The 14,639-nt window shown below is 45.4% G+C and overlaps 1 protein-coding gene across 1 annotated transcript in view; it reads right to left on the bottom strand.

Annotated features, from left to right (window-relative positions):
- Positions 1–417: 417 nt before the first annotated feature.
- adgra3 (adhesion G protein-coupled receptor A3) overlaps positions 418–14,639 on the bottom strand; it is a 29,406-nt gene continuing 15,184 nt past the window's right edge. The window contains exons 4-19 of the mRNA XM_040012222.1: positions 8,168–8,239; positions 8,011–8,082; positions 7,739–7,899; positions 7,011–7,224; positions 6,744–6,908; positions 6,266–6,467; positions 6,017–6,166; positions 5,743–5,901; positions 5,486–5,653; positions 5,104–5,311; positions 4,759–4,967; positions 4,514–4,638; positions 4,298–4,421; positions 3,636–3,781; positions 2,882–2,977; positions 418–2,213 (exon numbers count right to left, since the gene is read on the bottom strand). Coding sequence (XP_039868156.1) covers positions 755–2,213; positions 2,882–2,977; positions 3,636–3,781; positions 4,298–4,421; positions 4,514–4,638; positions 4,759–4,967; positions 5,104–5,311; positions 5,486–5,653; positions 5,743–5,901; positions 6,017–6,166; positions 6,266–6,467; positions 6,744–6,908; positions 7,011–7,224; positions 7,739–7,899; positions 8,011–8,082; positions 8,168–8,239 — 3,730 coding nt within the window. The 3' untranslated portion in view covers positions 418–754. The remainder of the gene's footprint in view (positions 2,214–2,881; positions 2,978–3,635; positions 3,782–4,297; positions 4,422–4,513; positions 4,639–4,758; positions 4,968–5,103; positions 5,312–5,485; positions 5,654–5,742; positions 5,902–6,016; positions 6,167–6,265; positions 6,468–6,743; positions 6,909–7,010; positions 7,225–7,738; positions 7,900–8,010; positions 8,083–8,167; positions 8,240–14,639) is intronic.

Raw genomic sequence — 14,639 nt, forward strand, 5'->3', positions numbered from 1 at the left:
GCTGTGGAGGAGATGGAGAATGGAAAGCGCTGCAAGGAGAAGAAGACACTTCTCTCATTATCCTTTCTTCTCATGGCAGCTTCACTTGCCCTGAGAGTCAGCTGTCAATCACAGCCGGGCGCATTAAGACAGCGGGTGCCCCGAAAGTAAGGCGCACTCATCAAATCTGCCAGCAGGCAGCAAGAAAACACCCATAGAGCCCACAGCCACAGCCAGCTGCAATTAAAGTGCTGCACCACTGTAGAGAAAGGAACCCGAGGCCACCCGAAGGTCAGCGAAAAACCCAATTACCAGCATGTCATATATTGTCAGGGAGAGTAATTCCTGGAAACAAAACAGCTCTGACTCACCTTTGCAGTGGCTGCAGAGAGCAAAAGATGAGATCGTGGGTGCAAGTGCAAGAAACAAATCTCTAAATTAGGTAAATGGAACTTTTGTTTTAATTATTGTTGGAACAAACTAGAAAACGGGGGGAAAAAGGCTCCAGGTTAACGGTACGCACAGGGCCACACAGCTCAGACCATGCGGTTTCATGTACAAAACTCTCAAAGTGGTGGATTAAAAGTTATAAAAATAGAACATTTACAGAAACATATCTACAAAGTCAGTTCATTGGCCATAATTCGGCTACTATTTTCCAATTTTTTTCTTTTTTCAAGGAAAAAATAAAAGTACAATCAAACAACTAAACCAGACATTCACAGCTTAAAGTTGTGAGCACATTATTATGCAGTCTTTAGCACAGAAACGGTTGCTACACAGTAGTTTCATGTTTCCACAAGCCGGTCTTTACTGCGGCTGCACTGTCCGCTTTAATTACAGCCACTGCCTGTCCATTCTCTTTAAGCGCGCCACCGTTGTGAGTGATAAGGTTCAGCCCATAAGACTTAGGGTGGCTTTCCAGTCCCGTGCTGCCAGGCTGCTTTGCAGAAGCAGAGTCTCTACTTGAGCTCGACCCTGCCGCGGTAACCGACTGCTCAGTCTCTACGGTTACCACAGATCCTTTCCCCAGCGTGCTGCCGCCTCCTTTATCTGAGTAGCGGGAGCGCCGCGGCAGGCTGGCGCTGTCGCTGCTGTCCTGTTGCAGCTGGCTCTGATGCCGCTCCCTGTACGCCATGTAGGCCGCTCGTCTGCTGTTGCGAGCTGCCATGTCGTAGTGATGGTGTCTCCTGTGTGGGGCGCTCTGCACGCTGCCCTCCACGCTGGTAGGCACGTCGTAGGCGTACTCTCGCAGCACGGTGAGCCGACTCGCCCTGTGCGTCCGCGCTCTGTTTTTGTGATGCCTGCTTATGTGGCCGTTGGCGGTGGCGGCGACGGTGGCGGCCGGGTTGCTCGCGTTGTTCACGGGGTGGAACTGGACCTCGAGCGGTGACACGTGCATTTTGATTTCATTGTCTAGTGAATGCTCGGTCAGGCTGTTGTCCAAAATAGCAGCGCCATTGGCTGCCGCTGATGCTGAGGCTGACTTGCACTGTGCAGCCTCCGCGTGGAGATTGGTCAGCTTGCTGCCGTGGGCGGAGTTGCGCATGCTCGGGGCGCTCTTGTTTGTATAGGAAGAGTCCGCGCTGCTGTGGCCGCACTTGGCTGACTCCCCATCTGCCTTGTTGTCAGATCCTGTCGTGGATATCATCGCCACGCCTGGCTGAGGCAGAAGGGTGTCCTCCTGTGCGGAGTACGCTCGTCTCCCGGAGCAACAGACCTGGGACCAGTGGCGCCTCATATCTTGTCTGTTGACGCAGTGATGAGCAACCATGAAGGCCCCGAGCGCCAGCGCCGCCACCCCAAACAAGCAGGTGAAAGCTAAATCAAAGGGGTGGTCCTGTGATACCGCCATGGCGCCGAACACCCACAGGGCTGCGTACAGCCCCAATGCCCCTGCTGCACCCATCAACTGCCCAGCGAAGGTGTGCTCGTTCTCCAGAGCCGACAGTGGCACAGTGTGCGGGGGAAACACTAATGAAGAGGACGCCTCATGTGGCTGAAGCTGGAGGGTGAGGGGGTGGCAGTGGCTGCCGGGAGCATCGGGCCCAACCTCAGTGTTGGCCGGAGCCAGATGCTGCTGCTCTTCGGTTGGCTCTTTGAGCTCGTAACGGCGCTCAGGGTGCCGGCGCAGCTGCAGCAGGATGCTGAGGAAGTACATGCAGTCCACAAAGATGATAAAAACTACCGGGCCATAAAATGCTCCGATGCTCGGCTCCCACGCCATCCAGCAACTAATGAAGACAGAGATAAGACGATTCAGACATCAGATGTGGCTTTTTTTTTCCAACTCTATATCAGGCTCAACGTTTAGCATTCATTTAAATTTACCGAACATGCTAATGGTAAAGTTTTCCCTCATTAAAACAATACCTCGTCTCCCCGTCTTAATCTGTCGCTGTGATTATTAACCCGAGAAACTCGAAATTACTCTGGAAAAAGTTTTGCGTCTCATTCTTACACTTGCTGTCCCATTACATTTAATAACACAGGCTGAATTTGTTTTGGTTGCAAGAAATTAATTAAGCTCCAAAGACTCCAAGACAGATACGGCTCCAGATTTCTCAATTAGTCAGCCACGCTACACAATCTAAACAGCTGCCGCCGTAGAGAGCGGGGCGGGGGAGCTCGCTGTAAACTGGCAGCAGTTTCTCGTTGCTTGGATGCGCATATCATTAAAAGGCATCTATAATCAGAACTGGAGGGAATAAACCTTCCCTCATAAAAATATTCGAGCTAATGCAGTGCAGTCTGTCCTGGACAACCACAAAGCCAATTTCTCTTAAAGACAGAAGGTAGAAAAATATGTGAATCTGTTGACCAGATAAAATGGCACGGCGTTTCCATGAAATCAAACCAAGAGAAGGAAACTTTAATGACCGTTTACTAAAGTTCTACTTACTATGGCGCATTGATCTGGCTGCCGTAGTTTTTGATGTTTGCTGCAGCAGTGATCCCACAGACTATGATGGGTATCCCTCCGCCAATTAAGTAGAATCTTTTGGAGAAAGGAAAGAGAGGTAGTTCTGTTTCAGTCTTTGAATGATAAAATAGGCATGAAGGAAATAAAAGAGATCAGGTGATGCTTCGGGCTTCTACAGTGACACCGTGTGGTGGCAGCCTCACTAAAATGTGGCCACATATAACAACAGAAACGGCATATACACATTAAAGGGAAGGTATGCTGAGTATATATACAGATATGTTTTATAATTTGTGTAAAAAACACACGACAGCTCAAGCTTGGTTCACATTATAAAAGCTGCCTGCTGCTACAGATTTATGCACAGGAAGAATCACACGCACACATCTCGACGGACGAAATGCACAGTCCTGTTTATCTGAACAGTTAAAGAGCCTGAGTCTAGTTTATGTGGTATTTACAAGCATACGGATTTTGCTGTACTGCTATTAATTCAACTGTGCCTGTGCGATCCACACATGCTGCAAAGGAAGCAGGCACAAAATAAGTGAAGCTCTGGTTCATTTCTTCACTTCCAGGATAATAAAAAGATAGAGCTGGGTGAAACAAAAGCTCTGAAGCCATTAGTAGAATTACTACATGTTCAGACGGTTGCACAAGGCTATCATTTGGAGGGTGTAGTTTAAAAAGGCACCACTTTTGCCACACGTCTGCTGCGGTGAGAGAGTCAAACCTCAGCATTGGCCGCGGCGGTGGCGGCGGCTCGTCCAGCTCCTCGTAGCGTTTGGCCTTGCGCGTCACTTGCTTGTAAATGTTCCTTGCAGTCACACCCACCCAGAGAGTGGTAGCGAGAGTGGAGTAGTGCAGCAAAATGCCCACCTAGGAGAGAATGGACCATTATAGTAGCAGCGAAATCAGTGAGTGTCAGTATGACAAAATGTGCCTCTTCAGCTCTATTCTTTAATCGATAAAAGTAAGAGAACGGAGCACACTGTAGATATTTTTGTTTAGTGCATCTTCTGCTTAAGACATCATCATCACATTGAGTTGGATATTAACATTAGAAAATATCGTTTTACATCAAAGCACATTCAATAAATCAACAAGGTCTTGCATCCAGATTGGTGCAATTTAAAAAAGAAAAAGAAAAAGAAAGAAGAAAAAGTAGTGCGTCCCATTTCAGCACACCTTGAGGAGAGGTGCAGGGTTGCCTCAAGCCATGAAACAAGCTACAGTATCTTTCTATGCCACCCCACCCTCAGAGTTTCACAAGTGCAGTGATTTTAGCCAAAGGCAACTTTTTCAACTTCTTATTCCTAGAAAACATTCAAAGTGGAAGCAAATGCGGCGGGGAGGCTGGGAGAGGCTCGGAGTGTGCGGGCGCTGTATACTCACTGCTTGACAGACGCTTGAGAATCGCGTCTGATTGATGCCACCTATAAAAACCCCACAGGTGAGGGAGATGTGGAAGCAGAGGTTGATCAACATGTGCCAAAACTTCCGGCTCACTCGGACAGACCTGCAGTCGCAGAAACAACAGATTGCAGAGCTATGAATGAGAAAAGGGGGCTTATGGGAACGCCGTTCAATACCACTGGTTTATTCTCTTACCTGTGATGGTAGATATAGCTTATAATAATGGTGGCCAGGCACAGGAGGAGTATGACAGTGGTGGCGTAGATAACTGGGTGCAGTGGCTTAATGCTTGGCGAGGAATATTCCATAGCGCTGAGATCCTGAAACAAGAATGAGATCATAAAGAGATATACTAGAGGGCCAGTGAGGTCATACTGTGCACACGGGTGCTGATCGCCTCACAAAATCCCCAGTGAACATAAAGAGGCAGCCCAACCTACCATAAGCAGGCCATAGTTGCCCAGAGAGTTGCATGATATGGTTGTGAAATTGTCGTGATGGTCTAATATGCGGCAGCCGTCGCTCTGCCATCCTCCCTGACCTCCCGCCTGGCTCAAGTTCCAGCAGGCGGACACAGCATCTGAGCCGCGGGCAAACAGGCGCAGGGTGACATTAACGGGGGTCTTCAGGACGCGTGGAGTCATGCCATCTGATGCCAAGTACACAGTGGGGTAAAGCACTTTAGGTTTTCAGTTTGTTTCCTGACAATGTGTCCTTGTTGATTAGAAGAGCTGACCTTTTGTCAGGTTAGGGTTCACCACTATGCCTGCAACATCACGACTCACCTATCTTGGCCATGATGACAGGTGTGGCTACACTTCTCCTCCGCCCTCCATCAGCAAGTTGGGAGGAGTTGCCAGTGGATGGAAAAAACTTGCCATTGTGGAAGCCAAGTAGGTGGAGCTTGTAGACCGTGTCCTCTGGCTGCCCAGGAGGTACAGCCTCAGTAAGGAGAGACTGGGGAAACTGCAGGGAAGCCTCCGCTGCAGTGCTCTATAAAGACAAAAAACACAATGAAAGAACAACTTGACATGTTAAACTACTCAAAAGATGCTGTTACGACTAAAATCTGATGAATTCATTTATAAATTCAGAAGCTGTCCACAAATAAAAGTTCCGCCTAATGAAACTGCAAACTAGTTTTTTTTTTTCCTGGCAGGAGCTGACCTTGTAAAAGATGCTGGAAAACGAGCTGCTTGTGTTACATTTGAAGGTGAGCTGGCGGTCCTGGCCGATGGGGCGCTCAGGGATGGCCCTCTGCAGTAACACGCAGGACATACCATTCCAGTCGCTGACCTTGACAAAGTGGACGTCCAGTGCAATGTTAGGGGAGGTCTGGAAGGACAACAGAAAGAGTCAAATGCAGCTCTGCGTTACACATAATCTGTAGTGCAACATGTCTAAATGCTGTTGGTGAGGCTAACCAGGGGGAAGGCCTGAGGTGTAGCTGGGCGGTAAGCGGCAATCTTCTGGAGGCAGGCGATGATACGGGAGCAGGCCATGGCTTCACGCTGAGCCATCGACAACACCCTCTCGTCGGCCAGCATCAGGTTACTGGCCATGCTGACCATCACCTGACCCAGCTAGGAGACAAAGAGACACAACAAGATTTCCAACTACATCCAACTCAGCAGCGCATACTCCCAAGTTTTTAAAAGAGAAACAATTAGATGCGAACACATAAGCACATCCACTTACGTCTTTAAACTTCTCAACAAACTTCCCAAACTTTTCGATCATCTCAGCCACAAAGATGATATCCATCTTGTCTGAGAAGTTGGCAGCATCCTTCGTGTAGACAAACAGGCGTTGAGCTATAGTCACCACATTGCTCTCATTTAGAGGCATCTAGGAAAAACAAAACTGGGCATGAATAGAGAGCTGTGGGCCACAGGTACGAGGAAGCTCAAAACCATCAAATCACAGCCTGAATGGCCAGATACAAACCTGGTTGATGACATTGAGGAATCTTGTGACATCCTTCTGAAACTGGCAGCGGGAATAATCCTCTTCTGCCCATTGGCCCTCGCGATCACAGTAACGCCAAGCCCGCTGCTCTTCACCGGAGCTGCCCGAGTACGTGCTTCCGCTCGATGGCAGTCGGTTGCAGGGCAGGTAGGCTCTGATCCCTGCTAAGGTGCGTGGCCACCTGGGAGGATTTAAATAAATTGCTGTTTATTTCCTCTTCAGGCTGTGTCATGTGAGCCAAAATAGGTCCAATCTGGTAACTGAAGGAGTAACACCGTTTGGCCACAAGGGGGTGCTGCTTGCACAATAACGCAACTGCTCCAACACAGCAAGAATACACTTCAATCACAAAGGAAATTATTTATTACTTCACCTTTGGTATATTCCATCACACTGGATTTTTGAGTTTTAAGTGGTTTTAAGTTTAAAAAGAGAAAAAAAAGGAATAAGTATCCACCTGAACTCTCCCTTGTTGTTGGAGACACGTTCAGGGACGCAGTACTTGGCTGAACTTTGCAGCACCACAATGTGGACCGTCCTGGTGGTGTTTCCCCTGCTTGTCCTGACCCGACACTCCCAGTTGCCCGTAAAACCAGGTTGGATGTTTGAGATGGTCAATGCACTGATGGAAACCATGAAAATATAATATATTTTATGTTAATTGGTCAAGGTGGCTATGTAAATTCCTATGAACTGCAGAATACACGAACACCTATCTTCATACCTGGCAATCAGCGAGCAGTTCTGCACAATGCGCTTTTCAATGAAGATGCCTTGAGTGGCATCAGGCTTGACCATGTGGCCCCTGTGGTACCACAGCACCTGCATGTCCTCTGCCACGAGGGAGGCCTGACACTGGAACGGCAGGCTGTCCCCCTGAAAGACGACCTGTCGCTGGGATGGGGTCAGCTGGAAGGAGGGCAGCTCGAGTGGAGCGTCTGAGGAAAACAAGCAGGCGAGTCAGGCGGTATTTCTCAAAATAAAAATGAAGCGTCGCTCATTTTTCCAGTTCTGTTTACTATACAAGTTAAAACTGCATCTTTAAATTCTCAGTACTTTTAGTGCCATTTGTAATTCATGTCAGGCCAGCAGCTTCTGCTAAATCTACGCCATACATTTCATAATCCCTCACTGAGATGAGTGCCAAACCGATAAGACATGAGCAAGTACAAACAAAGGCAGCGCTGGCCTGGGCAGCCCTTGTCTTATCTCCCGTGTCATTGCACAAGCCCCTGTTACCCAAACACTAACCTCACTGATACCAAAACAGAGACGTTAAAGGGACAGCGCAGCATTTTGACTGTACAGTCGTCTGAGCTGCTGCTCAGTTATTTAGACATGTTTAAGACAGGACAAATGGCAGATCCGAGTCAGCGCCAATTAAAATGATGCAGTTCTGTTGCAGGATGTTCAAACGATTATATTTTAACGTGTGCGTGTGTGTCTCCGTACCGCATGTAAAGAGCTCCGGCCTGATGGAGGTAACTGACTGACCCTGTAGAGACTGTGGGTAGGAGCACTCTGTGTTCCTTACAGAGATTTTCCTGTCTCTGATCCAGCGCAGCAGCCAGAGAAGGTTGCAGTCACACAGCAGGTAAGGTGTCTTGAAGTCCCTGGAGATGGACAAAAACAACACCTGGGGTCAGTTTAGGTGATCGAGCACCATCAAACAGACTGACAATGGCCACGTGCATGAAGTTTCTTTTCAAGCTGAGCATACTCACAGCGCCTTCAGAGACACCAAGCTGTCAAAGGTCCCCTGAGCCAATGAAGAGAACATGTTCCCTGTAAGGTTTCTGAGAGGGGAGAAAAAAAAAAGAGGTTATATTTGGGATGTACTATAAAGACATGACTAGATCACATTCACAGCAAATGACTTACAGTCGGATCAGACTGGATAGACCTTTAAAGATGTCGCTGTTAAGACAGCTGATGCTGTTGTTGGCCAGGTCTCTGCAGTGCACACAGAAGAAGAATGACATTTTATTTGTTTGACAGCTGAAGAAATAAACCAATCTAAGAGCCGTGTTGTTCTACCACGGTGACTCTTAACCAGGGGTACTCAGAGATTAGCTGTACTACTACGTTTAATGAAGTGAGACAGAAAAGTTAATTGGCACAAAACAGCAGACAAATTGTATTACAGTAGATAAGTAATGATCAAAAAATAAACAAATAATTTAAATCCCTAGGAGTTCACTAGCTAATTGTATAGATAAAGAAATCAGACTGAACATAACAGATCTTCTCTTTCTTCTTTCAGCTGATGCCTTTAAGAGTCGCCACAGCAGATCACCCTATCCCTGGTGTCCTCCACTGTCACATAACCATCCTTGACTACTTGAATCTCCTCCTCTGAGGTCTTTCAACCTCAATGGTAACAATAACTGAGAAGCGGTAAGCTGAAAGTTGTCTGCATCCAGTTTAAATGAGTTTTACTAAAGTTACTTGAAAAGTATGCCAGAAAAAAAAAAAAGGTTGGGGACCACTGGGCCAAAAGATCATCGAGTTGTCTTCATCTGAGCTGCAAATGTATTGGAACATAAATGAACACCTCGAGAAACGCTGCTGAGTTGCTGAGATAAAAAACAGTAGGTTTAAAAGAAAAAAGGCAAGTTCAACAGAGGCAGGTTGAGACAGAGATCTCCAAATTCAGCCGACAGGCTTACAACTTCCAAGGTGATTTTAGATAATGTCTGTGTGGGCCTGCGGGGGGAACCTACACATCAAAGGCACAGCAACACTGTGGTAGGTGATTAATCACCCGTGATTAATGTCAAATGCAGGAAAAGTGTGTGTTTCTCCCCTTCATGTGACCTGACATGATGTCTCTTGCAAACATCAGATGGAAGTGTCAGAGACTCTTTCAAAAAGGAAACTCGGAGACGGTTCAGGGGCTTAACGGGGAAAAGATGGAGGCTGCCTCTGTGAATTACACTGACTCTACCAACATTCAGAAATATTCACCGAAGGAAGCTCCAGGTCAGCTGGAGCACACCGCCTTCAGCAGATATAATCATCATCAAGGGATAATCCAAGAGTCATAAACATAAAGATGTTTATACAACCTCAATACTACTACAGCTAATAATAACAATAATAAAGACGCATGTTATTGCGCAAGTACTGAATATTTTCTGATGTCCAAAGACCTCAATAAACTAAAATAATAAAAAGTAAAATGTTTCAGTGGATTAACTACTTCTTTCATTAACACATAAATCTGGTAACAGTAGTGCAACTAAGCACTGTTAGCATTCTGGTTAAGCTGTGTTTCTGGCATGCTGTCAGAGGGAAACTGACTTAGTTGCCACATTGTGGCGTCTAACAAGATTTGTATTTTTTCCAAATACAGCTGTGACTGGGACCAAGGCTAATGATGGAGGTGAGACCAAAACCTCTGAATTAATGCTGCGACCCAGAAACCCAAAACAATGGCACTAAAATATAATACTGAGAAGAGGGGAATGGTATATCCTTATAATCTACTAGATGTAGACTGTAGGTCTTTGGTTCAATAATAACATTAATTTAAGCTTTTACCATTATCCAAAAACCTACTTCAAAACAAGAAAGCAAGGCGGCAATTTTTCAGTTTCCAGGGAGACAGCATTGAATCAAACCCTTGTTATAGCTGTAACATATAAACCTCTGTGCGAGGAAACCAATTGTTGCAAAGTGGCAAGAAATGAAACAAGAGCCAGTGAGAAAAGGCAGATCGTTACCTCAGCTTGCCGCCAGCAAAACTATATGTTCGGGTGCTTGAGGAAGGTGATACTAACGCAAAAATGATACCTGAAAAACAGCTGGCAGGTATATCCTAGCATCCCAGAATTTATGTAATTATTGGTGTTGCGCCTTAAGGTGCCGGCCGTGGACTTTTACGCTGTGAGGTTATTAGTTTCACTTGGAAGTAAAGAAAAAGCCTCCTTTTGCGGGCCTGCCAAATTTGTGTGTCATGGGAGGATATAGAAGTGAGGCGGGCGTGCTTTCATCTCCCATTATCGCCTGGATTCAACTGCTAAAGTTACAGCTACACCAGGAGCCTCGAGAATATTTGTTAAAATAGCTAAAAACAGAAAAAAGTGTCACTTTGTTACTGAGTGAAGTCACATGCATGTCTTTTGGCCACAGGCACGCAGCAAATTAACAGCACAGAGGAGCGCTCCAGAGCAGCACATTTGAGGAGCTGAAGCAAAAATAGCCCGATGTGATAAGGTTCGAGTGGGAATCGTTCAGCTGTTGGGAGGAATGCCGAGTAAGGAGCGCCGAGCCTAAAGGAATCCATAGGGTCTGAGAATGCTGTAGTGTTGGGAGAAGTCTGCTTAAATGTTTTAGTGCGGAGAAATTGAGTGTGTGAACTGTGTGTAAAGTCAGGTAAGGGATATACTTATCTTGGCCCACGGGGTTGTAACCAGCAGCGCGGCCTACACCCAAGCTCTCAGCGTGAATAAAGAAACCCAGCTGGGAGCAGCTGACTACGTCTAGATCAGATGTTAGCTCTCTTGTAAGAGAGATCATTATTATACCCGTCTTAACATCTTTTTTCTTTTTAAACTTGTCACTGGTGCGGGCTGAACACAAATTCAGTGGAGACCTGCGCCAGTTTTTACGCATTCTGTCTTCTCATCGACACGAGCGCCGCATCGCCTGTCAAAACAGTTATATAACGTCTCTCTTTGATTTGGAGCGAACGTTCCTAAGCCCGAAAAACACACACACAACCGTAATGATGTTGTAGTGATGCTGGAAGTCGTCTCAGTGTGCACTCTAATGGAAAAACCTGCACTGAAGCTACAGTGAAGAGCTGTGGGCTTTGAAACAAGTGTTTCTGGAGCCTAATAAATACTGAGTAATGAATGCTTTGGACCATTTTTAATGCAGGGTTTTGGAGCCCTGAAGTTGATCTGCGTGTGGTGTACAACAGTGTAAATATTCTGGCACGAGTGAAAAGTGGGGACACTCTCAAGGAGTTAGGAAACTTGTTTCTCTTCTCTGCAGCACAATCTTTCCTTTAAGATGTGTAAATGTGAGCTTTTTATTGTGGCCTTCAATCTGCAGCCTTCGCTTTAAATGCTCCTGTGCTCTGTGACATGGCACGCAAGATAAATGAGGCCTCCAAATGGCACATCTTGAAGTGAGGATGGGAAAACTCTAATTAGGCGATTGGGGAGGGGGCTAGAGTAAAGTCAAAGATAAGGGCTAAAGCATTACGTGCCAAGTTTCTGAGGCGTTTCATGACATTACAAACCCTGGCAAAACTTATGACATATGAATGAGCCATAAAAACTGGCAAAGTCTGCAAATTAACTCCACTCCCATTTTCCACAAAAAATAAATAAATAAAAAATGTATATTAAAAAAGCCGAGCGAATGTGTCGCTTGTAATGCCAAGCCTTGATGTAGGGCTTCTGTGTTTACATTCCCAGAGTCCAGTACTACCTCATCGTCTCCTTTGCTCTTCTGTGCTCCCTCCCTTTCACAGCCGAGTGACTGTTACCCTTTGAAATGAACTGAGACAGGCGGTGGGGCCAATTAAACTTTGCTACAAAGCCAAACTGTAAACTGGAGCACGTGTTTCCACGATGATCTCTGTGGCGATAAGAAAGGCCTTTAACGATATCTGTGTGTGTTTTAGATTTTAATATGCAGAGGACATATAGACAGGCACGTATCCATCAGAGAATATGCATCGAGGAGGAAACGGGGCCAATTCTGATCCGAGGAGCTGAATGCCTTCCTGTCTTGTTCTTATTGCTCTACAGCAGCAGCCAAGCTCAAGTTTGTGTTGGCAGGGACTGGGTGCTGTCGGATGATTCCAATTCATGCTGTGTTCTTGCTCTCGCTCTCATGCGCGCACATCCACAAAAGGGAAACACGCGGCGACGCGCTTACGTTCGACGCCCTAAACAAGCACGCGGCACCCAGATGGATTTGAGAGTTACGTTTTTTTGCATATCAGAGTTATCCTCCGTAGATATTCATAGACATCACACACGCATACGTGCTAAAAGACGTCTGAGTGCGAAAAAATATAAGTCTGCACGGTGTGTGCTGTGATGTCTGACCAGACAAAACAACCCAGTAGCAATAAGACGAGACGAGATTCCGACGAAAACTTTTTTTCCCGTTAATTTGTTGTGAAGGCAGCCTAACAGGGTCATTCCCAGTAACATTTACATAACATTTACAACACGGCACAAGTCTGAACTGCGTGCAGTGGCACTAACAACAAGGCAGGCACGAGATGATGACGCACGTCTCCCGTGTTCGTGAATTCATCAGTTCACATCAAAACACTTTATTTTAAAGAACAAAAAGCTCAATCTGAGGTTACATAACTGATCTTCAAGAAGAAAAGATAACCTGAAACTTCCTGCTGACTTTACCCAAAAATCAGGTTTTCAAAAAGCTTTTTTCACACGAAGTTACACATCTTTGCTGCTAAGTAACTCCCACATAGACCGAAATTCAAAGTTCTTTGGAATACTATGTTTTACTGTTTAAGAAACTCAGAAAGACTTGTGCCAGTAGCTTCTTAACCATTATAGGTGCTAGAACAACTGCTCTTGAGAGAACAAATGCAGAGAGAAAGCAACAGAATTGGACTCTGACCAACTCCTAGTAAAAAATCTGTGGATTTCCAGCAATAACATTGTTTTTCAAATCACTAGGAGAAAATAGTTTAACCCTTTAAGACCTACCATAGAACCAAGTCCGCCAGAGCTTATATTATATTTTTACATGCTGTAGTGCCATTTTTGGGAGCATTTCAAATTGCTATACATCAATAGAACCATTATAGCCCAAATTTTAATAATATGTCTGCATTAAGTGCATAGTAATTACATAAATTGCAAAAAAGTGCAATAAACTACAAAAAAAATTGAAAATCGTTTTTGTTTTTTTAAACATATATTTCTAGTTAGAGAAATTTAAGAGGCTTATCCCTCAAAACTGTAAATACAAAAAAGTTGCACAAAATACCGTAATTGTCGGGCTATAAGCCGCTACTTTTTGCACAAGCTTTGAACCCTGCGGCTTTTAGTCAGGTGCGGCTTTTCTATGGATTGTCCATGATTTTTGTCATATCGTAAGACGATTTGTTTTGTTTGTTCCGCTGTTGTACGGCACTATGTTGCCTGGCGGAAGGGCATGTGATCAGACGCACAGTTCAAGAGTGGTATGTTGGTCACATGTCCATCCGCCAGGCAACATAGTGCCGTACAAGTAGCGCGAAAAATAAACTTCAAAGTAGCGCTACGCGTTCAGCCGGAGGCGTGGATGACGAGCGGCGATAAACTTGCGAAAAGCAAGTTATGCTCAACTCCACAGGTGGAATCTGACAGCGTGGAAAAGTGTAAAAACATCCATGATCACCAACGGATTTCGAAGGGCTGGACTGCTGCATGATGGAGAGGAGGACACCACGGCCCTTCAGAGGGTGTTCGACTCTGACAGCGAGGATTTGTTTGGTTTTGAAAGTGACAACGAAGGAAAGAAGCTGAGAGTGGATGACGAAGCCATCCTGAGCCTGTTCGTATCCGACACTGGAGAAGAGGACTTTGGTGGTTTTAGTGCGCAGGAAGATGGTGGTGAATGACTGACTTTTCTTCTTGTTAAAGCTGTGTCACTGCACCTGAGCCTAAAAGGTAGTGCGAATCTATTTTTCTGGTGTGCTGTAGGTTATTGTTATGTACTACATTTGTTACTCATTCATGAAGCATGAAGGGGTGTGTCTCGAAACAGCCATCTCTTTCCTGACAATTCGCTTTGTGCATATTCTCTTACATATGATAAGTCAACATTGAAACACCTGCGGCTTTTAGTCAGGTGCGGCTAATCGATGTACAAAACAGGATTTTCCCCTGATTTTAGCTTGTGCGGCTAATATTCAGGTGCGCTTTGTAGTCCGGGAAATACGGTAGTTTCCCACCACAGGAAATTTATTTTGAGTGTCTTCATAGTTTTATTTTTGAAATTCAGCAATTTTTATATACTGCAGGAAAAACTAAAATAAGTATTATAATGCAAATTTGCAAAAAAAACAGCATATGCATCAAAATAAACTATTTCCAGCAGTGCAATTTGACTTCTAAGCATCCCAGAAACGACACAGAAAGTCATAAAGTCAAACATAACTTTTAAAAACACCAGTATAGCCTTACAAGGCCCTGATGGTAAAAAACTACATTTCCACGAAAATGATGCCACTTCCGGTTTCGGGCAGGTCATGGCGGATATGCGATAGTTCGTGCTGATGGACGTAGGAAGTGTTACAAACAGCTGATCGGATCGGCAAAGCGTGTTTCTTGAATATTATGTTTTTGTTGCTGCAAGCGCTTTTTATGCA

Source organism: Simochromis diagramma, unplaced genomic scaffold, assembly GCF_900408965.1.
Source record: "Simochromis diagramma unplaced genomic scaffold, fSimDia1.1 OVJJ01000604.1, whole genome shotgun sequence".
NCBI lineage: Eukaryota > Metazoa > Chordata > Actinopteri > Cichliformes > Cichlidae > Simochromis > Simochromis diagramma.